Source organism: Amia ocellicauda, chromosome 3 (assembly GCF_036373705.1).
Source record: "Amia ocellicauda isolate fAmiCal2 chromosome 3, fAmiCal2.hap1, whole genome shotgun sequence".
Taxonomy (NCBI): Eukaryota; Metazoa; Chordata; class Actinopteri; order Amiiformes; family Amiidae; genus Amia; species Amia ocellicauda.
This window is the reverse complement of record NC_089852.1, coordinates 51,142,709-51,167,580: the sequence shown is the minus strand read 5'-3', so window position 1 is coordinate 51,167,580 and position 24,872 is coordinate 51,142,709. Positions and strand designations below refer to the sequence as shown.

The following is a 24,872-nucleotide window of genomic DNA, read 5'->3' as shown; positions in this document are numbered from 1 at the left end:
CAGCAGTGCCATCAGCTCAGAATTAGCAGAAAACCGTGGGACCCTGGTACACCCATCTACTGTCCAGAGAAGTCTGGTCCGAAGTGGCCTTCATGGAAGACTTGCGTCCAAAAAGCCATACCTCCGACGTGGCAAGAAGGCCAAGCGACTCAACTATGCACGAAAACACACTAACTGGGTGCAGAAAAATGGCAGTAAGTGCTCTGGACTGAGGAGTCATAATTTTTAAATATTTGGCTGTAGCTGGAAGTGATGGTATGGCCCCCACAGAGCCCTGATCTCAATATCATTGAGTCTTTCTGGGATTACATGGAGAGAAGCAACTGAGGCTGCCTAAATCCACAGAAGAACTGTGGTTAGTTCTCCAAGATGTTTGGGCCAACCTACCTGCCGAGTTCCTTCAGAAACTGTGCAAGTGTACCTAGAATTGGTCTTTTGAAGACAAAGGGTGGTCACACCAAACATTGATTTGATGTAGATTTTTTTTCTTCTGTTCACTCACTTTGCATTTAGTTAATTAAATATAATCTATTAACTTTTTTTTTTTTTTTTTAAAGCACTTACTTTACAGCATTTTTTTTACACCTGCCTAAAACCTTAGCACAGTACTCTGTGTGTGTGTGTGTGTGTGTGTGTGTGTGTGTACACACACATGTATACATATATAAGGAAAGACCTTATTCTGAAGTGGAAAGATCTCAAGGTTCATTTTACCCTCTCTCACACAGACTGATACCTTGTTTATCAAGCTGGAAAGCAAAATAATCATTCAAAACAAAATATTTTTTGTAGAAGCACGTACAGGTATTACAGGTTTATTAAATGTGGATAGTTTTAGAGGACTTAGAGAAACGGCTTTAATGCTTATTAATAGAATCGTCAGGTTTGTTACTGCTGACACTAAACAGATGTCAACACAGACCTGTTATTACCACAGAAATTAAGAATATATTATTGACAAAATCTCTCCGATAATAGCCCAAAAAGTATTTCGATGTGTACTCAAAAATGTCAACACAAACTCCAATAATTGCAGAGTTTATGCAGGTATTTTTACTTTGTATAACAAGATCCTTCAAAACTAAGTTAAGAACAACATAAAATCACAAATTTAAAAACCATGCAGAGGGTTTGCATTAGGTAGAGGAAAGACTCCAGTCTACAAAAAAAAGTATCATGTAATTTGACACTGGCGGATTAATCAGTTTTAATTGTTCGTGGCCCTCAAGCTACACTTTCTATTTTGTCATTTGGCTTTATTAAAAGTAGCTTAAACATGTTTCAATTAGCAAAATCCAAGTGTCAAATGTACCAATTGTAATGAAAAAAGCACTTTCCTGGATATTGTTAAACATGTTTTATACCAATGACAGTACTTGGCTGCTTTCTGTAAATCAACCAACCCATCAATAAATGCATTTAATCTAATGAAATGGTCTCATAGGGAATGGTTTAATACCTGCAGACAATACATGACCAAAATACCCAAAACAAATCTTGAAATAAGGGGCATTTTTCAACCATCAGAGTTTATTAAATAAGCCAATAAAACATGTACACAAATCCTGCAAATTAAAATTGCCACATCCTGCTCTTCAAAAGAAAGGAAAAAAAAAAAAAAAAAAGCTGCATATGAATTATTTCAGTGACGTGTACTTGCTTTTTTGGCACAAATATTAGTTGACTGAAAAGAATGAACACTGAATAAGAAAGCGGGCATGCTTGAAGATTACACACAAACTGATCATTGATGTGGAGTACATTAAAACAATGCTGCATCTTGATTAAAATTAGAGGCATACAACTCCTCTGTGCAGTCTGTCAGTCATGAACTCAGCATACATGTCTAGTCATGGTAATGGATGTATAAGTCAAATCACAAACCCCGTTACCTCAGTGGCAAGCCTGCTGCTTAGACCCAACCACTGTGCTTCAAACTCGATGCTCACGAAGTAGTCCACTGAACTACTAAATCAGCATGGTGTCAGCCCTTTAAAGAGTCAAAAGATCCATACGATGGGGCCCATCCTTCCATTTTCTTGGTTTAAAGCTGAATTGGCCCGGTCAAGGTGAAATTCCTATGCTCTGTGCATACAGCGGTTCAACTCCAGAAATTAAATTTCACCCATTGCAAAATGTTTCAGTCCTTCATTGCAGCCCTCCAGCTCTCTTATCATTCCTCTCAGGTTGTAAAACCAGATCTTGAATCACGTCAACTCTACACAATATAAAATGCGTCTCAGGTCCTTTTTTCTCTTTAAAACAATATTTAACAGTGCTCCGTTTATTTTTTACATATATTCACAGTATATACAGACAGTACAAATAAGGTTAGGGAGTCCATGGAAGACTACGTTCATTTGCCTTCAAGTAAAGCCTTTACGTCCTTTATCCCATGTTCGCTGGCCACAGCCACCACATGATCCAGAGCATTAATACTTCCCAGAAGTTTAACTACTTCCTTAATATGTTCCCTGTGTGGTAAAAAAAAAAGAAAAGAAAAATAAGTCAATCACATCAATCTCATTGGTGCTTACGAGATATTGTTACACATGGACAAAGACACTATTTTTGTCTTGGAATGGAAGAAACTATACAATATACTACAACTATACTATAAAATAATGAAGTCCCTGGACTGGTATCTTGGAAATAGTTTGTATAGCAGCCCTCAGTGTAAATAAGATACATGTACATAGAAATGTAACATGGAAGTATCTGGCTAAACTGTTCTTCAGGATCAGATTAAAAAAATAATAATAATTTAAATGACTGAATTGTCATAGCAGAAGAAATAGGAAGCTGGCTATATGACAGTTATCTTGATTGGAGAGAAAGATCAAATACTGATTAAATGAAGTTAAGGCCGGTTTATACTCGGTCACCCGACCGTCGCTGAAGAGCGAAGCGACCGGCGATCGTTGTCATGTCGCTGTACAGTTTATACTTTCTGGCGACAGTCACCCTGGTCGATAACGACAGTCGCTGGTCACGTCACTGATAGTTCAAATCTACTGAACTTTGTCCTCATCGCTGACCCCGTTGCCAAGCGATTTATTAATACAGTATTCCTGACGGAGCGCTAAAATAGAAGACAGGCGGTTTGTTATAAATAAGTGACTATACATGCATTTAATCAAATATTTAAAAATTAGTTTTGATTATTTTGATCGTTTTCATCACCAGTGGCCAACCCCTCTCCCAACAATAAAAAAATGTAAACAGTGGTTTAATGTCCCACCTTATGATGTATGTGTATGTACATTTCTGTTTAGCCTAAATAAATATTTACCATCACAAATAAATAACCATTGAATAAGGGCAATTGCATCCGATTTTATGTATAACTCAGTGTTTTGTTAGTGTAACAGAATGAGAACTACACTATTACATTTTGTACTACTAGCTTAGTTAAATCATCATGGGTAGATACATGTGTTGCGAAACAGTAGTGGTCATAATATTTCTAGATAATTAAGAGCAATGTTGTGGTATTTGTTACAAATGTTTAATATGTCTTGTTATTCTAGCAAAGGAAGTGCAAAAATGTTTCAAACGTCTGAGGGATGTTTATGCCAGACATAAAAACAATATTCGTAAAAGGCTCTGGAGCTGATGGGCCAAAAATAAAGTGGGCATATTATGCCAAAATGTCATTCCTGGACCCTTAAAAATGGGCAATTGAGTAGAGATTAATACTATGATTACAGTTACAGAATATGAATTAGCCAATCAGAATTACGAGAATAGCCTATATTACAGAACATGAATAGTATAAGCATGGAACTTCTATTAGAACCTTAATTGATATAAGGCCAATTTAAATCAAATTCAATGCAAAACATTTATATATGCCTACTGTAAAATGCATCACAACCAAACTGAAGAACGCCATACGGAAATCTTGAAGAAGGCGGGTGGTCAGGAGAGGTGATCAAGGATAATATTATGTTACTCTATCTTATATATTTTAATAGTTTAAGCACTTTGTCATAGTGGAAAACATAAATCCAAGAGTCTGAGTGGTACACAAGGAATCTGGAACCCTATAGTTGGACACCGACTTGAAAATTTGCTTAAGATAAAAAAAGTTTTGAAAAAAAAAAGACAATCACTGAAATATCAACACTTGAGTACACAGATCATGGTTTGCAGACCCATCTTTTTTTTTTTTTTTAAATAGACCACACACAAATTCACCTCCAAGCTTTCCAACAAGTATATTTATATATATATATATATATATATATATATATATATACATATATACACATACATACATACACACACTTATATACACATTATATACATACACGTGTATGTATATATATATATATACACATATACATATACACACATATATATATATATACACATATATATATATATACACACATATATATATATACACACATATATATATATATATATACACACATATATATATATATACACACATATATATATATACACACACATATATATACATACATATATATATACATACACACACACACACACACACACACACATACACATACACATACACACCATGATCGCCTCTGATTATCTGTGATTCAGCAGGTTTGCCAGTGCATCGGCGTATTTTAGACATCCTATCAATCAACAATAGTTTTTCCTATTAATCAGGACACATGGAAACATGCAACTAGAGTAGCTGGAACATCACTGCGCGTTTAGTTCAAGTGATTTGATCAGGCGACAATCGCTGGACAGCTATGTTACAACCTATGTTACACAATAACTGGGCAAAAAGAACAGTTACTTGCCTGGCATTACGTTTATCCACATCAGATCCCCCAAGGCTCACTCTGTACACTGTACTGGCCACATGTTTCAGATACCTGCAGAAGTTTTCTAGCTGGGGGATTGTTTGCTGCCCCTTCAGGCATGTAAACCATTGTCTTGGGAAGCAACTAATGACCTGCAAACATGCAGAAAAAAATAATAATAATATCCCAACATGCCTTGAGAGATCAGAGTTAAACATGTAGCGTGTGAGTGGTACAAGATTCTGCAGTGAAGGTCAAGTTACATTTGCTATTCTTATTGAAACAATATTTATTATGACTTGAGTGTGCATTTTGACATTGACTATTAATATTCTGTGTGAATCAGCCTGCTTGACACATTGCATAACATTTTCTTGGCTTCTCCCAATTTTGTTTTCCCCCCCAAAGACTAAGCAAACCCCAAAGTGTCCATAAATTATACTTGATTGTTTTCCTGTGTTCATTGTGACCTAGTATACCTTTCTAATGGTCAAAAAGAAAAAATGAAAACACAAAGCACTCTGGTTTTCTGGATCTTTCAAACCCCAGTGATATTATAATATTCTACCAATCAAAAGGTGAATGTATGAGAATACTGCATGTTAATAGTAGTTTAAAAGCAGAAACCAAAACCTATAAAGCCATTATAACAGCTTGAAAATTACACAATCTACAATCTTACACTCTGGCTTTTCTCAATGCTGTCCTCTCCAGGCTCTGTGTTCTGAAGTGCCGAGAGGATGTAACGATTCACAATGCTGTCCACAGCCAGCTCCTTAAGGCTTGTATTAGACAGTATGCCATGCCACTGAAGAATGTTCCCCAAAAGCTAGGAAGAAAGAAAGTATGGTAATGAGGGTCAAAGACAAAGAATCACGAAAAATCTGAACCTAAACAAAACCAACTCCCCTCGTATTTTCATCCATTCAGTTCCCCCGAGGACAGAAGCAGCGCACTCACCTTCACACAAGACCAAAACTGTCGCTGGAAAAACAAATAGGGCCCCGAGTTCCTATTCTCCAGCACACTGCAAAGTCAATGGACAAGGTTAACAAATGTCTCCAGAAAATATAAAACAATACAATCTACTTTGATTTCTCATTTACAAGTGAAAATGGTACAAACTCGTTATATTTAATGCATCAACACATTGCTGCTTTGTTAACTGGTTTCTGAAAAGGTCAATGTAAATCCTTTGAAGTTTCAATGTAGATTATATTATGTGCGAAAAAAATTATAATCAAACGTTAAAACACTTGCATTTTTAAATAAAAATACATGTAACATGATTTTCCTGCATGGACATTCCAAATGTATTTTTGCAGACATAAAACCCAAGGTTTCTAATACAGGAGGGAAAGGCCAACTGACCTAAACAATCCCTATTGGATTTTAAAATGTAGCCGAGGGTATACCAATGCTCTTATCAAAACATTTAATTTAAGAACTCTTAGTCAATCTGTTTTGACAAACGCTGTGACTTACTTCTTTGGATAGAGTGGCATAAAAACATCATTGTCTAATGTTCTTCGTGTTCTCATGACTATTGTTTTTAACAGCTCCTAAAGGAAAGAAAAAATCAAATACATTTAATACAGTTTAATGAATATTAAGAAATCAATACCCCCAAAGATCTAACCGGACAAACATTTTAAAAAGTTGCAAATGGGTAGTCCTATTGGTCTATTTAAAGATGCAAATATGCCAAAAGGAGTCATTTTTCTGATAACCTTTTAAGAGCTTAATGTTAACATATTAAAAAAAATGAGAACATGTACAAGTTTTTCTATACTAGTGAAAAGTCAACATGCAGAAAATAATTGCCGGTTTTCTTTTTATTTTAATCCTAATCTTTATGGTGTTTAAGAGCAGTATAAGATTTCAAATAATGTATGAGCTGTTGTTGTAACCAAAAGAATTACTTAAAATAGTCTGAATAGTTTCTGCAATGACAATAACAAGCTTCGCTAAGAGGATAGCAGAACAGCCTGAAACCAGATCCAGTTCTGGCTGCTAGGGAAAAGGATCTGGATTTGTCAACAGCAAAGGCGAGTCTATTCACCAACATGCAAACAGTGCTCTTCTGGTCCTTCAAGGGGTTAGTGTGATCAAAGCTTACATAACTGAAATACTGGACAATTGCAGATATCTTGTGTTTAGAAACCAATGGCTTACTATTTCAGATATGAACAAAGTGCTCTTTTTTACCCCCTGTGCTTTTAGTGTATGAAGAATTTGTTACAACATCAGGCACCCTCAATTAATGTGTTCTTTAACAATTTGAAAATACATTAAGTAAAAAATACAAAAGTAAAAAAAAAACTCATTGTAAGAACTCCCCAAACATGCCACATAATCCTTACAGATCTGCTTGGTGCTTTGTGGAAACATGACTCCCCGGGTTGCCAGGTGGTTTATAACTGCAAATGCTCTCTAACTGTCTGCAGGACATAATGAGGTACCTGTGTGTTCCGGTTTTCCCCGTGCAGGACTGTGGGATAGCCCTTGACCAGCCTATTCATGAAGGCCACCATCTGCGCGGTCTGACTGCTGGACAAGGGATCCCACACCTGGTCTGTCAGAACTGGAAGTAACAATGGCAAAACCAGGACTGTAACAGGGCTCACTGAACAAAGCTCCACAAACAACCCACAATTGAGCCCTATTCGTGGACACACAAATGAAAAGCTTCCTACTGACTGTGTAAATGTAAAGTGAGCATATCCAAACATATCCAAATCAGACTTCAGAATGCAAAGCAAGATAATTAAATTGAATAGAACCAAATTCCCTTTATCCCTGCTGCACCTGAGAGACTGACAATGGGTGGCAATGTGGACTGCTGAGCGGAGGGTCATGGGTTCAATCCCAGGTGGAAGACACTACTACAGTAAAAACCCATCTGTAACACCGGATTAGGGATTTTATATATTCACTTAAATTGTGGAAAAAAATTAAACATGGCTACCCTTTCTCTCCTATGTCAAAAAGCTCAGATGTCTCTCCCTTTCATAATTTTCCTTTATTAAATAAAAACACTTCTCTCAATCTTTCCTGCTCTTTTTTTACCTATTTGTATAACTACAATTATATATGCGTTTTCAGTTTGTTGAATTGTGTTTGATGTCTCATGCAGTTTATTTTGTGAAAACCAATAAACAAAGTTAAACTAAAAACAGATGTATAAATGGGTTATTGTTAGCATACAATTGTAGGTCACCCTGAATGTCTGTTGAAAAATACAATTAACAAAAACATAAATGCAACAATTTCAAACATTTTCCTGAGTTCACATAAGGAAATCAGTCAATTGGAATAATTTCATTAGGCTTTAATATATGGACTTCAATTCTCAAGGTTTGAGGGAGTGTGCAATTGGGATTCTGACTGCAGGAATGTCCACAGAGGTACAGTCACATCAAGACCCTGGTGAGGATGACAAGCCACAGATGAGCTTCCCCAAGACGGTTTCTGATAGTTCGTGCAGAATTGCTTCGGTTGTGCAAACCCAGTTTCGTTGTAGGTGGCTTATGGTAGAGATATGACCATTAAATTCAACAGCTCTGGTCATTCCTGCGGGCAATTGCATGCTGCCCCAAATCTTGAGACATCTGTGGCATTGTGTGACAGAACTTGTATTGGACCAAAACTTGTTCTTGTATTGTTCACCAGCACAAGGTGCACCTGTGTAATGATCACGAGGTTTACCGGTTTCTTGATATGCCACACCTGGATTATCTTGGTGAAGGAGAAACGGGATGTTTCTCATCAGGGATAAGCTTTTTGTGTATATGGAAAATTTCACTTCAGCTCACGAAACATGGGACGAACTCTTTACATGTTGTGTTTATATTTTTGTTCAGTATAAAATAGAGAAGGAAAGCTTGGATTGAAAAGCTCACCTGCCAGTTTGGGCATTACGACTCGTTCAACAATCGATGGCAAGAGATTGATGTCGACATCCCCCTTCTGCATTTCCGATTGCTCCTCACAGCCATAGAACAGCAGCGATTCGAACCACAGCATATACTCAAAGTTGGGGCAGTTAGCCTACAGGAGAGAAATCCAGTTTAAAGTCCACAAAACAGCAAATATATAACATTGTACCTCACTTTGTTGCTTCAATTGTTAGGTAACACGTCTTAATTGCTTAATTTCCCCCACCCCCCAAGATTTTAAGGTTATTCATTGTAAGTCTAAGGACATCCCTTACCAGAGGTCTGCTTGCATTGGTACAGGGAGTTTTGTCAAGTCAGCAGAAATGCCAACGTCAAGCAAACTAGTTTCAACATTAGCGACTGAATGTGTGTAGAAATACACACACACAATTTTTTGAAAAACAAAACATTAGGGAATTTCAGACTGTTACAATGTAGCTCAGTTTCAGCTCTGCGGTAGAACAGAAAGGTAGTCAGTGTTCAGCTCATACTGCACTCTGAAAGTCACCTTGATTCAATCTAGGGTGGTTCTGGCTACCCCACAGCCTCTAACTCTGCACCAGAGGTGACTGCTACTGAACTCCTGCTTTGAGCTCGAAGGGAGAAACCCTCGGTCCATGTTCTCTCAAAGCTAACAGTGGCTTTTAACATCCACCAGGTATGGGTACAAGTTACTGATGCCTCTGGCCTAGCCATAAAGGGGAACTCCGCCAAGTCAGCACCGCCGTGACGTCACAGCATATTTTGTCTGTAATTTCTGGTACATAGAATGAGCTGGACATGAAACATTCTGTGGTGTGAGTTTTTCTACTTATAGAGTAACTTCAGAAATTATGTATTTTTGGTGGAGTTCCCCTTAAACTTTCAATTTTTCTTGTGATTTGTGAGATACTTCCCTTTGTTTTTGTTTTTTTCTATATATTATTCCACTATAACTAATTGCAAAGTTCTCAAAGATGGCATTTCCACAAAATAAGAACTGGCTTGATCAATGAATTAGATTAGTCACTGCAAAGCATTAAGTTTCTTGGAAAATAATCCAAGGTCTTTCACTGATGCATCAACTCCTGTTAGGATTTAGCCAGCATAAAACATGCAGAAATTTAAACAATGTCTTACTTGGGCCTGATGCTTACATATTTACCTCACAATTATATGTATTTGCATGTGTAGTTTGTGTAAGTATGAATAAGGGGCTAGAGATTAGCATGCCAAAATCATAGGCTGGTAAACTGCCTTTATATTTTTAAGCATGCATTAAAAATAAAATGTAATAAGTAAAATAATAAAAGGTAAACTCCACACAAGGTTATGAACCTACATTTTTTTGTCTATAAAGTGTACAGGTCCAATATATGGCAGAACCCTGAACACAGGTTCTAAATGTTGAACTAAACAAAAAATAATAATGAAAAAGCAGGTAGGGCAAACAAATTTACACACATCTAGTGTTCAAATTCTGTACACAAAACATAAAAAATGTTTACACTTTGAAGAGGCCACAGTATACTCACCTCTAAGGGAGACCAGGGGATGAGCTGCAGTCGTACCAGTGGATTAAATAGCTTGGGCAAGCACAGCCCGATGTAGGCATCCTGGTAACATTTGAAATACAGCCTGCGCCAAACTTCAAATTTGGCTTTGATATTGTCCAAGGAATGAAAGTCCTCAAGCACATCTTCAAACACTTTCTTAGATTCTTTCAAAATGCGTTCTGCAGCACAGAGGAAAAACAGAGAAAAAGAGAAGGAATTTTCAGTATTTGAACTGGAACAAGTACACCACTCGAGAATAGTGTTTCTGAAGGGCGGAGGTTGCTTGTACCCTTCTCCAAGTTGAAGCTGGTGATGTCAGTGGAGGTCTCCTCGTCATCGCTTGATAAGCCCTCCCGATGCTCAGCTCTCTTCCCATTCTGTTCTCTGGCTTGTCTGCGCCGCGTCCTGGATTATGAAATTAATTAGTTAAAACAACTAATATTTTGCTCAAAACAAAGACCTTAAAAGGAAAATGGACAATACATTCAAGTAGGTGAGATTTGAACCAACTTTAAGTGAACCACTGTTTAATCAGAAACCACTGGTAATATTTATGCAGAAAAAGCAGTATATAAAAGATGTAGTTTGTAAAAAGGATACTGAAATCAAAAAACCCTACAAGTTCTGTGGTTGTTACTTAAATTTAAAAGCAAGTCACATTTAAGAAAAAATAAAAAAATGCATGTAAACGGAAAATTGCTTTAAGATCTCTATTCCATTCTCAGTGCATACAAATCTAGAGTAAGCCAATAGCTGGTGTGATAAGTTATCTATGGGTGAAGAAAAAAAAAAGTGTACCGTCTAGCTTCTCTCTCTGCGATTCTTCTCTGTTTAGCATGCTCTTGATAGGCTCCACGGTCACGACCAAAAGAATCAAGATTTGGCGCCATTAAAGCCTTACCTGAAACAATAGACAGACTCAAATTAGCATTGACAGAAGTACATTAATCTAAATCCCTAACTATACTCTCCTCACACAATATTAACATTTTTATAGCTAATGGTCAGTTAATAATTCTTCATTTTAATATGAAGACTAATTTAACACTTAACAGCACATTACCTACATACTTACACATTTTTCTGTGGCTGTGGCCTAATAAAGCAACACTTACTTGACAATCTTCATAGTGCTTGCTATATTTCACTGATTTCCCATTTAAGTCTCAAATTTAACAATCTATGGTATGTAACCCCACTCCCCCTTTCATTTAGCCCCTGTAGCTGACGTTCAACCTCTGTATGATCATTTGAATAAACTAGGAAATGCCCATACCATATCCCGTTGTCCTTATGTTTTGAGAGTAGGGGGCGTGTTTATTATAAAGAGTAGAAGGAATATATAGTTTCTGATCTTTTGAAGTAAAACTATAAAAATAATCAAAGCTTCCTCTAGCTTTGAAATTCTTGTTACAAACCTTAGGTACAATGGTCCACTACTGGTTCTACATAATGACCTGAAATTCATGGCTACTGTATTAGAGGGAAGACTTGCTTGCCCGTGAAGATATTTAAAGGCAATGTGGGCTTGTCAACCATAAGCACCACTATTTCCGATTCAGCAGCATAATTACAAAAACAGTTGAATGAATCTAACAAGCCTTCCCAAAACAATGGAAGTGAAGGACAGAGATTAGGGTTAAAGTATGAGATTTAGGGTCAAACTAATTCAATATCCAGGAAAGTGATTGGAGGAGTGTGATAATTTGTGAAATGCATAATAGCTGAAATCAAATACATTACTTACCTAAATACAGGTTCTTAAAAGGTTTTAGAAAGTGTCTGTGCAGTAGAGGGTTCACACAATGATTTTTGCCCTCTAAAGAAAATTAAATTAGGGATTTCAAGCTCCCCTGACTATTATTTACCAATTATTTGCCACTAGCCATTATGCACCAATTAAAGAAAAGGGGAACAGCTTGTTCAATACAAGAGGGAGAATCATTTATTTTCACTTACCACGTGCTCTGAGCACACTCACATTAAATCACATCTAACAGCCACACCCTCAGTACACGTATTAACACAAGACTGTATGAAAACAAAGGCTACAAACAAACAAGGCTGTTCAATAAAAAATAAAAACCTTCAAGATGGACTGACTTGAATGGCTTGCAAATTCCGATGATTCATCTTTAATATCATCCTGTCTTCTCTGGACCAGCCGAGCCGCCCGCTGCCTAAGTAACTGGTGCATTGCAGACTCCAGCTCAAGAATCACCGGAACCTGCAAGATACGATACGTTCTGTGATACAGAACCCTACACATGGGCTCAGTCCAGGCTGGTTAACAAGCTCATGGGGGGCAAAGGCTACACTGGTAGAGGACATACACATACGCATACTTACAGACATCTTTACACATGGACAACATTCTAAACTAGCGGTTATATTTACATAGCCTGTATCTTCAAGTTCAAAATTATCTAGCAACAATATAACATTAAAGTGTTTGGGTCATCTGACGTCAGCAATGTCTGCACTGTGAGAAGCAGCAGCAAAATCTTGAATTCAAATCTAAATCAGCTACTCAGTCTTCAAATTAAAGTCTACACCAATGATGCCTAACCCCCAAAAACTTTATAACCAGTTCACTCTACTGGGCAGCTTAAGCTTCTCGCAGGCCTGAGAAACAAAATGCAGTTAGAACCTCCCACACCATCACACACAGGCACCTCTCGCATCGGCTGACAAGTAAGAACTGGAAAAGGAAAACACTGGTTTACTTTCACACTGGAAACTCAGTCAATTGTTTGAAAACAAAGACGTTAGGCAAGGTCAGAGTATACTAGAGGTTAGTCACAAACATTTTCCAGAAATGTCAGATTTACATTTACTGTAACCTGACACACAGGTAATTCGCTCATAACTATCTACATGTTGTACAAGTCTGTTTTCTATTTATAATATTAAAACTAAAACAGGCATGACACACTTATGTTGGTAGTAGTACACTAGCAAAGTAAATAATTTTAATAAGAAAACTGAAAAGCAGCATTCATACCACAACACCAAGGCCTTATTAAATCATTAAATCTTATAAAGGAATTTGTTTTGGCATGTACAAATTTGTATATTTCTTACAAAAGAAGCCGACGAATCCCCAAAATGGTACTGTTGGCATAACTCATTTGATTAAATTTCTCTAATCACCACCTCAAGGTCAATAATAGAATGTAATTTCTCAATTGAATGGTATACGCATTTGCCCGAACATTTTTCACTTATATTTTATAATATTTTTCACAATATTTATTAAAAATAAGAAAAGTCTGCTATATAAAATGCTTCAAAACGCTTGTGCACAATCCATTTCAATTTCACATTGGAAGTGGCTTTATTTTTGGTCAAAGGGGAAAAAAAACAAAAAAAGATGACAGACATTTGAACATAAAGGGGTCTTTAGAGGAATTCATTTGGAGTTTTTTTTTTTTTTTTGGTGCGTTTGTTTTTCTCCCCTCATAATTCCTCAATAGGGCAAAAACACAGCAAAGAAGTGCCAAACTGTTTCTCCCTTACCTTTTCACTGAAACACTCAAGCAAGTCTCGGACATACCCTCGCATTTCTTGCAAGAATTTATACTGGTCAGCAACACCGTCGGAGGAGCCTTCCAGTCTCTCTATCATGCTGACGGAGGCCTCTAGCTCCTGCTGGATTTTGTCATAGCGTTTTTCATTGCTACTGTGCACTTGTCTCAGTGAATTTAACCTGATGAACAAAAACAGAGACAGATTACACACAGAATCGGCCGGCTGTCAATGGACCAGTGCATTCTGTGGCCATTGCGGTTTCTCCCCAGCTCACACTGCAATAGATATGATTGCAAGTACTTGTTCCCCTAAATGAAAAAAACACTTGATCTTTGAAATAAAGACTGTTACAATATAAGTGTTTAGATACTAATATATTTTAAAAAAAGCAAACAAGAGCTTTCATAAAAATAAAACCAAAATATCGTATGTAGTTTTAATTAGGGAAGTACAAATAAAAATTAAAATCCATTCATGAAAAGAGGAAGGAATAGGTTTAATTAGACTTTGGTATTCCTCTAAATAAAAATCAATTCTAAAAGATTATGGAAGTGAGCATGTTGTCAAATACTAGTTTACTTTATACATATGACCCTGGTTATAAGTGGTTCATCAAAACAACCTCTCAGCTACTGTGTTCAGTGGATTTTCTGGCAAAATATGCAACAGTTAAAATAATCAAAGATGAACATTTACAATATTTTAACTCTTTCAAGACAGATCAATCAAAAAATAAAAAGGCTGCCTAGAACAAAAACAAGAGGAAGGAGTTCAATTGGTAGGTGCCTCTGGTCATTTTTCAACAGATCTGTTGCAAGAGTAAAAAATCAAAACATTAGCCCTAGAGGTCTGAACCAATGACAAATGTGCTCCACCAAACTAAATATTTTGCAGTTATATTTATAGTGCAGCCAACTAAATATATATATTTTCAAAATATAAGCAGGTCTTTAAAATTAGGTAGTTTTGGAGTTAGCCTGCAGGGAAGAACAATGAGAGTTTAAATTTTATAAAATATTGGTTTTTAAAATAAGTCGGAATAACGTGCATCAATTTTTTTCTATTTGACAAGGCAGGGTCATGCTTCTTGTTGCATGTATATATCAAGCAGGTACAGATTAGCAGAAGGGTGGACTTAAAAGTCTAATGCGTCTGCCTTCAGGTTTAGTTTGTCATTACCTCTCAACTTAAAATCAGACTTGGTTGATGAGCGAAATGTGCTTGACAGTCTCTGATGAGGTCCCAGTGAAAAAGTCTTCACATCACAGATCATCCATGCATTCTCTCTATCTGACAACTGGGCACTCATTTAAGGAAGACGGAGCAATTTGAAGACGGTTCTATTGCACTGCCTTGCAGAGCAATGAAGATTTGCTCAGGGTCTCAATACTATGCATTGCCTACAGCCAGCATAATTCTCCCTTTCCTTAGATCATTGACTTAGTTCAAAAATCACAGCAGCGTTGACAGAGTTCTCGGGTGTATATTCAAAGTATAACAGTGGTTACGATAGATGATGCTGTCAAATTAAGGGAGGTCCCACACAACCCTACTGGCTTGTGAAATGAATGTGCCCTTTATTTCTGTGAACAGTCTTGTAAAGCAACAGCACAGGTACTGCCACCCCTGGGGAGAAAGTGGGTCTACCCTACCTGTCTTTAAGGCGTTTCTTTACCAGATCAGTAGTGATAGGAGTCATGTCACTACTAGGAGCAGAATATGTTACTGAGCTTTCGGATTTTAATGGTTTCGAGGCATCTGATCCTACAGAGCTGTAGGTGTAGGGCAGGCCATATGATGAGCTGTAGGACGAGGATTCGTATGTACTTTGGTAATACATATTCACATCCTCCGGCTGGTTGGCTTGAACCTAGAAAAGTAACGAGAATTTTCATTGACTCTCATTCATTGGTTGAGAAGATGCATTACTTTTTACAGTGATCTGAAAATGATCTGGAAAATGTACCCAGCTGAGGCCGTCAAAGTGCAGCGAGTGCCAGAAGAGAAGCCTTGTACTGCAGCCAGGCACCAAATACAGGTATGTTTGTGCAGCTCACCTGTGGGATACTGATCCCTTTCCTGATCTGTTCCTGCTCCCAGCGGCTCAGCTCCTCATCCTGGCCTCCGGTGTCCAGAGCATCGTCATCACTGCCTTCAATGCCTGTCCAAACAACAGTGTCCTCAACAACACATTCTGGACCACAACCCAAGGAAGGATTGGAAACCTGTGGAGTCCGTACTCCACTGCCAGGAGCATTATCATCCAAGCCCTGTTAATCAATCCTACCAGCAAATGGTCTGGCCAAACAAAGCTTCAAAGATCTTAAAAAAAAAAAAAAAAAAAAAAAAAAAAATCCTTTTTGCATTATAGGAGTTGCATAGAATAGGATCGATGATTGAAATATTAAAATCTGCTGTTATACAAACATAATTGGACTGGCTAATAAAAAAAGGTTGAAGGACTTTTATTTCTATTGTGAAGAAAAAGCAACAATCTGGATCAAATTAACTTTCTTTACCACAAATGTAAACATGAAAAAGTGGTTAGTGGGAAAGCATTATGGGTTTGAAGATGTCAAGGTTGTGTGTGTGCATTAATAAGGCAAAGTTTTGAATAGAATACTTATTTTAGTACTCCCTTTTTCAGGAAGGTTCACGGCAGTGCTCTTTAAATCCAGTTCTCCGGGACAAGAGCAATTCTCGTTTTCTTAACTGAAGGAATAATTACTTAATTCAGCACATTCTAATGCCAGTGTTGCCAGGGGAGACCAAATAAAACTGCTGTGTTGTGGACCCTGAGGATTGGACTTGAAGAACTGCCTAAAGCTAATACAGCAGTCACAGGTACACCCACCTATTTCTTCAGCAATCTTCTGTCTCTGAGTCTTCTCCCTCACAGAGAACACGATGCGCCTCTTCTCGTCATCGTCCTCGTCATCGCTGGCATCATGCTCATCCTCCCTCACCAGGCGGTTCTTGCCAGACTCCGTCTCCACAGGAAGGGTGTCTCCCAGCTCACGGGCCAGCTGCCGTCTTTTCCTGGCGGCGTGAATAAATGCAGCATCGGGAATCTCACCTATAGGACATGAGGAGAAAGGCCACACACAGCTTGCTAATCACCGATCTTAAAGAGATATACTATTTTGTTCTCAAGTGTATGGAGTCTTGAGTCTTCAGAACAGTTAGTTGTTGGACATTTGCTCCTCAGACAGAGTTCACTTCTTCAACCAGGGTGTCCCAGCTATATTTCAGGTGTCTGTGGGGAGTTGAAGACTCATAAGTGGAGCTTACCTGGTCTTAATGTGCTCAGTGATGACAGGGTGCTGGAGAAAGCCCCCGCACCACTGGTCTTTGGGTCCTCCTCGGAGTCTACGTTGCTGTCCACTTCCATCTCCTCCTCGCCCTGCTCGCTGCTTGGCAGGCTACCCTCTGTCTTGGGCTCCTCCTTCACAGTGACTGGTACGGTCACCGGCTCTGCACACAACGGCACAACACCACTCAGACCACATCACTGCAGGAGCCAGCTGGGAGGCAACTGATACAGAGGTGCACTTGCCGCTCAGGTCAGGGGGGTGGGTCTTTATAACACACATTTGTAAAAGTGCCAAATGGATAAATACTTCTGGATTGATATGAACAACAACAAAGGCCTTGCCTTCATGATAGTGTAAAAGCAAGAGAGGGACAGGGTGATTGTCAGAGGTTTAATAATGGGAGGTGTACATTAAGATTTATAGCATCCAAACAAAGAGCCTTTTAATAGGCTTAGGGGGTTTCATTGACTATTCATCGTGCATTTGCAAGGCTGTAATTACACTTCAAACTTCACTGCCCTTCATACCCAGAAGACGAGCCATCACGACACACAATCACAGTACTGGTTTAAAGACTAGTAGAAGGTTGCCTGTATGTTGCATAACTGAGAAATACACAATTTAGACAAAGCAAAAGGGTTCTTTTAAAATTCCCTGTGTAATTTGGACGTTCTCATTGCAAGGATCACAGCTAAATCGGCCCACAGATATGGTACAAGCCAAATCACCCACATCAAAGCTTTTCTTTTTTTATCTGAATCAAATTCAATTTGCATTTTGCAAAACGTACTGTAGACGTTTGCAAGTGCTATGTAGGTAGGGAAAAGGATATTAATATTAAGGTCTGCTATGCTATAGATTAGGGATCAACCAATTATCATCCTGGCCAATTATTGGATCTGATATTCATAATTTTTGCAATAATCAGAATCATTACTTTGTCTGATATGATTGCCGATAAGATAGGCCTAATTGTTTTAAATGCACTGCACTGGCTCAGATGCAGCCGCATTCCTCAGAAAGGTTTCTGCATCTAGTCTGGCTCAATGTCCCGCCTGCAGTGTTATCGGATTGGTTATAGCTCACAAGTAAATAGCCAATCAACACTACACCATTTTTGTGAGAGAGACGTGGGAAAAAGGAAAGCAGAGATATGCACGGTAAGAATGCTGAAGTTGCAATGAACATCACAATAATCTATGCTGAAGTTGCAACAAACATTACAATCACCGTTATCTATTGCTATGAAGACAATACCCAGTAAATGTTTTTTGTGGACTACTGTTACTCCACTGAAACTAATGTTTTGGTGTAGCCTACTATCAAAAAAAATTTAAAAAATCAGAAAGCAATTTTTCAGGACCCCGTTTAATAGGGCAAACATGATGAGGGATTTCATTCAACAGAGGCGAAGCAATGGCTTTTAAATTAGTCACACCTTTTCCACCAGAGTCCCTGCATATAACACGTTTGCTGCAGTAAAAAATAGCTAACGTTAGTGTTTATGCAGTGATATTTTTGTGTAACGAGTCAACAACGTCAGTGCTAATGCAACTAGACAGCTAACGTTCGTAGTACGGTAACAAATACCATTTAACAGATTACTCGCCCATGTGAGTTTTAATGTTTTACACGATGGTAGCTAGAATGAAGCGCACTTTAAGTTACTTGCTTCACATGCCTGAAAATCTCTGCTCACCACCCTCCTCCATACCAAGTGAGCATGTTTTTAGTGAAGTCACAGCAATCTGAGAGAAACAGGAACCGTCTCACAGGAGAGCATGCGGAACAACTGTGCTTTTTGCATCACAACATGGTGCTGCTGAACTGGGAGTACTGAGGTGTTATTGGGGACAGGGACTTGAAGAGAAAAGTTTCAGTAAGCTGTATGTTTACTTTATGTATTCATTCTTAAAAGGGAAGAAACCCGACAGATTGTTTGTAAACAGTTAAATGTACCTGTTTTGGGGAGATATTGAATTAATTATTTTTATCTATGTAAAATTTCAGTTTACAAGAAATGCTCCATGCACTTTACTTTTCCAAATATAATGTTTAAAATGTTGTTTTCTAGTATTTAATTAAACATTTTTAAACACATTTAAAGTAAGTTTTGTGTTGGGGTTTGTGCTACTATAAATCGATAGTCAAATGTTAATTTTTAACACAAGTGTGTGTATGTATATAATATATATACAACCCCAATTCTGAAAAAGTTGGCAGAGTATGAAACATGCACAAAAAAAAAAAAAAAAAAAAAGTCATTTGAAAATTCAATTCACCCTATACTATATTGAAAACACATCTTTAACACATTATTTGATGTTTTACTTTGTGAATTTAATTTATTTTTGAAAATATACACTAATTTCTAATCTGATGACTGCAACACACTCCAAAAAAAAGTTGGGACAGTCGACTATTTACCACTGTGTAACATCACCTTTTCTTTTAATAACACTTATTAAGCGTTTGGGCACTGAAGACACCAGTTGGTTAAGTTTAGCAAGTGGAATTTTCCCCCATTCATCCATTATGCATTTCTTCAGCTGCGCAACTGTACGGGGCCTTCATTGCCTTATTCTGTGCTTCATAATGTGCCACACATTCTCAGAGACAGTTCAGGACTACAGGCAGGCCATGCTAGCACCCGCACTCTCTGCTTACGCAACCATGCGCTTGTAATCCGGGCAGAATGTGGTTTGACGTTGTCCTGCTGGAAAATGCAGGGACATCCCTGGAAAAGACAACGTCTGGATGGCAGCATATGTTGCTCCAAAATGTGTACATATCTTTCTGCATTAATGGTGCCCTCACAAATGTGCAAGTTACCCATGCCATGGGCACTGACACACCCCCATACCATGACAGATGCTGGCTTTTGGACCTGACGCTGATAACAACTTAGATGGTCCATTTCCTATTTGGCCCGGAGAACACAACGGCTGTTTTGTCCAAAAACTATTTGAAATGTTGACTCGTCGGACCACAAAACACGATTCCACTGTGCTACTGTCCATCTCAGATGAGACCAAGTCAAGAGAAGTCGGCGGCACTTCTGGACAGTGTTGATGTATGGCTTCTACTTTGCATAGTAAAGCCTTAACTTGCATCTGTGGATGCAGTGGCGAATGGTGTTGACTGACAAAGGTTTACCAAAGTATTCCCGAGCACATGTCAGGATATCCATTACAGACTCATGACGGTTTTTAAGACAGTAATGTCTGAGGGATCAGAGATCATGCACATTCAGAAGTGGTTTTCGGCCTTGCCCTTACACACCGAGATTTGACCGGATTCCTTGAATCTTTTAATTATATTGTGCACTGTAGAAGGTGAAATGCCCAAAACCCTACCGATTTGTATTTGGGGAATGTTGTTCTCAAAGTGCTGGATTATTCTCCGATGCATCTGTTGGCAGATTGGCGAGCCTTGACCCATCCTTGCTCTTGAAGGACTAGGCCGTTTTTGGAGGCTCCTTATATACTCTGATTACACGATTGCCTCACCTGTTTCACAACACCTTATTTCAACTTGTCACATCACTATTAGTCTTAAATTGCCCGTCCCAACTTTTTTGGAACGTGTTGCATGCATCAATTTCAAAATAAACTTTTACCTTCAAAAAACTATGCAGTTTATTAGGTAAAACATCAAATACCTTATCTTTATACGTTTTTTGTTTAAATACAAGTCAAAGTACATTTACAAATCACTCCTCTTTGTTTTTATTAGCATTTTCCACACTGTGCCAACTTTTTCGGAATTGGGGTTGTATATATATCTGACTCAATTATCAGTTATCGGTATCGGTCCTGAAAAAAAACATATCGGTCGATCCCTATTATAGATAACCTAGTGTCCTTTCAATCTGGACAATTTGTGCCATTGCTCACTGAGTACTTAGAAGATGCAGTAGGCAAACTTATTTTAACGATTAACCACACCGGAGATTTGAAATGTTGCTTTTGAATGCTGTGGTATCAAATTGTTCCTGTTCAGCCTCACTTTCTGTTACATAGAAGTTCTATGTAGAGCACAGCATCAAATAATTGATTGCCCTGTATGAATTCTGCTTTAAGCATCTGGTGGGAGAGACTGTGAACAGAAACCATGGCTGATCTACCACAACCTTGTATCAAAGTGAAAACCACACTCTAAAGATGATCTAACACCTTGAAAGACACAAAGCTCCTTACCATCTACTGTGGTGCTAGGCTCCTGTTTCACTGTGCCGGTTTTTTCCAGGTCTTCCTTATACTCCTTTTTCAGCTGCTTCACAATCTTCTTGCTGTAGTTGGATTTTTTCACTTTGAAAACTTCTGTATCATCTGTAAAGGGAATTGTAATTCTCATTCAAGTAGTAAAAGGCAAGGAGCATTTGGGGGAAAGAAAATCCTAAATTATTTCTAAATAAGGCTGCCACTCCCCCTCAGTTACATGCAATCAATGCAATGTAACCAGTGGGAGGTGGTTAAACACCTTTTCAAAACCATCTCTTAGAGTGATTGTGCTGTATTGCATAAAAGCCATCTACAACCCTATTAGAAATAATTTGTGGTAAACTTAATCTCTCAGTCATGGTAAGGGATTTTAGTATCCAAAGCCATCTTGCCATATATAATCTAATCCAGTGATCTTGAACAAATGCAAATATCCTATTGGAATTTGAAACAATATTGCATTTCATATGAATGCTTAAATCCGCTTTAATCCTGAACTACATACAGAAATATCAGTAGCACAGCTTCAAAAATATATATATATGCACACTGTGAAATACCATGGTCTCAATTTAAAAGTGATGTGCGATGTTTCTGCAAATGTATGCCCTCTGCCCAGGTAACACACAACGTACATGACGTTGCTACAACGTTGTGTTAGCCGGGTGATCACCTACCATTCATTTTGCACAATCCTTTCAGCACACAAAAACATGTACCCCATCCCAAACAAACAAATAGACGGTAAAGAAAGTAGTGTGTGTAGACTAAATTATAATTTAAGATCAGGAAAGCTTCTATTGTCTGCTTAGTATAAGTGATTACTAAAACTATAAGGTATGTGCAATAGTGTAATGTCAGTGTGACTGGGAGATGGGGCGGTGTGACGCACAATATTGGACCCATACAGCTCCACCAGGGTCCCCGGCGAGGTGGAGGGGGGGTTCTCGTTACATTATGGAAAATAATGAACACGTCCGTATTGTATCGCAGACCATTTTGAATTAAGTGACTTAGCGCCCCCTATAATTTCCTTTTCAGTTACATAATATCCGAACCAGAAAATTGTTTACAATAGCATGCTTAAAACCCAGAGAGGGGGGGGGGTTCTACATATACATATATACATATATATATATATATATATATATATATATATATATATATATATAGTTTGTTTTTTTGTTGCGATTAAGTTTCATGTTTTTTTTTATCTTGATTTAATATTGGTACTGTAAGGCTAAGCAACATATACTCCGTTTGCTCAGAAAATCCATGGTTCGCCGAACAATATTCCTTATGCAAACAAAATATTATACTCACTCACTCACCATATTTACCCCTCAAAATGGAGTCTTAAAAAATGAAAGTTTTTAAATGCAAGATTTCAAATGACGAATCGCTACCTCACCTTCCTCATCATGGAAGCTAAGCAAGCTGGCTTTCGGGATGTCTTTGCTTTCCTTGCTTCTCTTTTTCTCCTTCTCTTTCTCTTTCTCTTTCTCTCTTGGTTTGCCGGCATTGCTCTGCAGTCCATTTCCATGGGGCACATCCGTGTACGCGGTTATATTTGCGGGGCTGATTGCGGGATGGATGACTCCGACGTCTCGTTCGCAGGTTTCCTCTGCAGGCCCGCATGGCTGCTGCTGCAGTGGCAATGGGTTTTCGTCTTTTTCTTCGTCATCTGACTCATTTCTGCGCCTGACGTTTACCCTTTTGGCTTTTTTAAACATTATTATCCTGGATCTCAAACCAGAAAAAACAATAAATAGCGATAGCAGAAACAATCAAAGACCCATGGAAGCGTCGGTGCGTACCAATACATGCAGGAAAACCAACGTCTGCCATAGCACACGCACCGAAATGCCAGGATGGAGGGTAGCGCAGAGATCTCTGGGAATTGTAGTTTAAGGACTCTCCACGGTAGTTGTGGAGCATGCGTAGATTTAAAAAAAAATGCATATTTATTTATTTATTTATTTATTTAAAATATATGTACATTTATCACTATGGAATTTTGCCAATACAATAATAAGATTGATTAAGTAATATTCACTTTTCTTTAGTGTAGTCATAGAAACAAAACAGTACAACAAAAATTAACAAAAAATCATTACATACATTGATATTAATCAATCATTTTTTATTTGTATAGCACCTTTCGCAAGGTAGCCACAAAGCACTTTACAGATTGATAAACATACAACAAAATAAATAACATAAACAAATAAACCTTAAACAATATATATATATATATATATATATATATATATATATATATATATATATATATATATATATATATATATATATAATATAATAAAATAAACCATCATAAATGAAACCATTAGACACAGAGAAGAGAAAAGCAAAAACGGACAGGTTTTTGACAGGCTTATTTTTACTTTTGCCATGGACATATCAACCATAATTCGACAGGTTTCTCTACTGTATTTACATCAATGTATTCTACAACATCTGCAATAACTCAGATTGTTCTAAATATAGAGGTTAAAGAGTAATTTTAAATGTGTTTTAGTTATATGCTCTCATGTGTTGCTACTACTGTTCATGTAGTGTGTTGTTTTCAATTTTATTTTTACATCCTGGCTTCCTTTTTTACACTGGTGAATGTAATTGAACTTTCAAGACGGCTTGAAATTTCTCTGCTTGTTCAGCTCAGAACTACATTACCCATCATTATGGATATAGAACTACATTACCCACCATTATGGACATGATGGGAAATGTGGTTCAAAGTGGGGCATGCAAAGGCAACTTGGAAGTGCAAAGCAATTTACAAATGTAAAAATGTGGTCAGGATGTAAAAAAAAATAGGCACATGCCTTACTTAAAGAGTTGTAGCAATACGTGAACTTTAACAGTAAAATAAAAATGCACTACGTGCATAAAACACAAACACCTGTTAGAATTTGTCAAATAGATTTTTAGTCAATTTCAGCCATTGCTTTTGACTGTGTGGTACCAAATTTGGAGAAGACCAATGACCTGCACTAGTTCTGCCAGCTCAGACCTGTGGTGTTTAAAACATGTTCAATTTATCTTTATCTTGTGTGTCACATGATATGACAAGATCCTTCTCTTTACCACTAACATTACTCAAAGGAAAATACAAAAAGGAGATCATTAACTTATGGCTGACCAAACAGTCACCTATCATGCTTGTGGATTCACTCAATATTTCCAGTGTGAAGAGATTGTATGATTAGTTACATGTAAACAGACAATTAGTTTATATATTCTGACTTTGACCCAGTGTAAACAGTATCCTTTAGCATCCACACCTGTGCTTAATTATTCATTGAATATCTATTCCTTCTTTCGATTTCACTCACTTGCTTCATTAACATTATTATTACAGTCATCATCATGGTGGTTTGTGTGTGTAGTGTTGTGTGCATTCACTAATTGTTTCATCACTCATGTGTGTATTTTCTTTTGAGTAGATACACCTGTACCAAACAGGGCGGTGCCCGCTCCCCACACTCTCCCTGCACACCTGTTCCCTATCATTCGA

At 37.7% G+C, this 24,872-nt stretch overlaps 1 protein-coding gene across 1 annotated transcript; it reads right to left on the bottom strand.

Annotated features, from left to right (window-relative positions):
• Positions 1-1,503: 1,503 nt before the first annotated feature.
• Positions 1,504-23,198, bottom strand: paxbp1 (PAX3 and PAX7 binding protein 1). Its single transcript, XM_066699869.1, has 18 exons — positions 22,746-23,198; positions 21,311-21,442; positions 17,089-17,271; positions 16,652-16,873; positions 15,855-15,958; positions 15,450-15,667; positions 13,786-13,975; positions 12,370-12,493; positions 11,065-11,167; positions 10,556-10,671; positions 10,246-10,445; positions 8,696-8,843; positions 7,256-7,377; positions 6,279-6,355; positions 5,754-5,820; positions 5,476-5,622; positions 4,791-4,945; positions 1,504-2,474 (listed from the first exon to the last, which is right to left on the bottom strand). The coding sequence occupies exons 1-18, from the start codon at positions 23,065-23,067 to the stop codon at positions 2,357-2,359; spliced, it is 2,748 nt and encodes a 915-aa protein (XP_066555966.1). The 5' UTR covers positions 23,068-23,198; the 3' UTR covers positions 1,504-2,356.
• Positions 23,199-24,872: the final 1,674 nt, after the last annotated feature.

What these genes read in the sequence shown, in the direction of transcription:
- paxbp1 (XM_066699869.1), bottom strand. Translation starts at nt 23,067, where the DNA reads ATGTTTAAAAAAGCCAAAAGGGTAAACGTCAGGCGCAGAAATGAGTCA. An exon ending in AAGAAACGCCTTAAAGACAG is followed by an intron (nt 13,976 to 15,449) that starts GTAGGGTAGACC and finishes TTTGTTCATCAG; the next exon opens with GTTAAATTCACTGAGACAAG. An exon ending in CGTAATGCCCAAACTGGCAG is followed by an intron (nt 7,378 to 8,695) that starts GTGAGCTTTTCA and finishes TGTTACTTCCAG; the next exon opens with TTCTGACAGACCAGGTGTGG.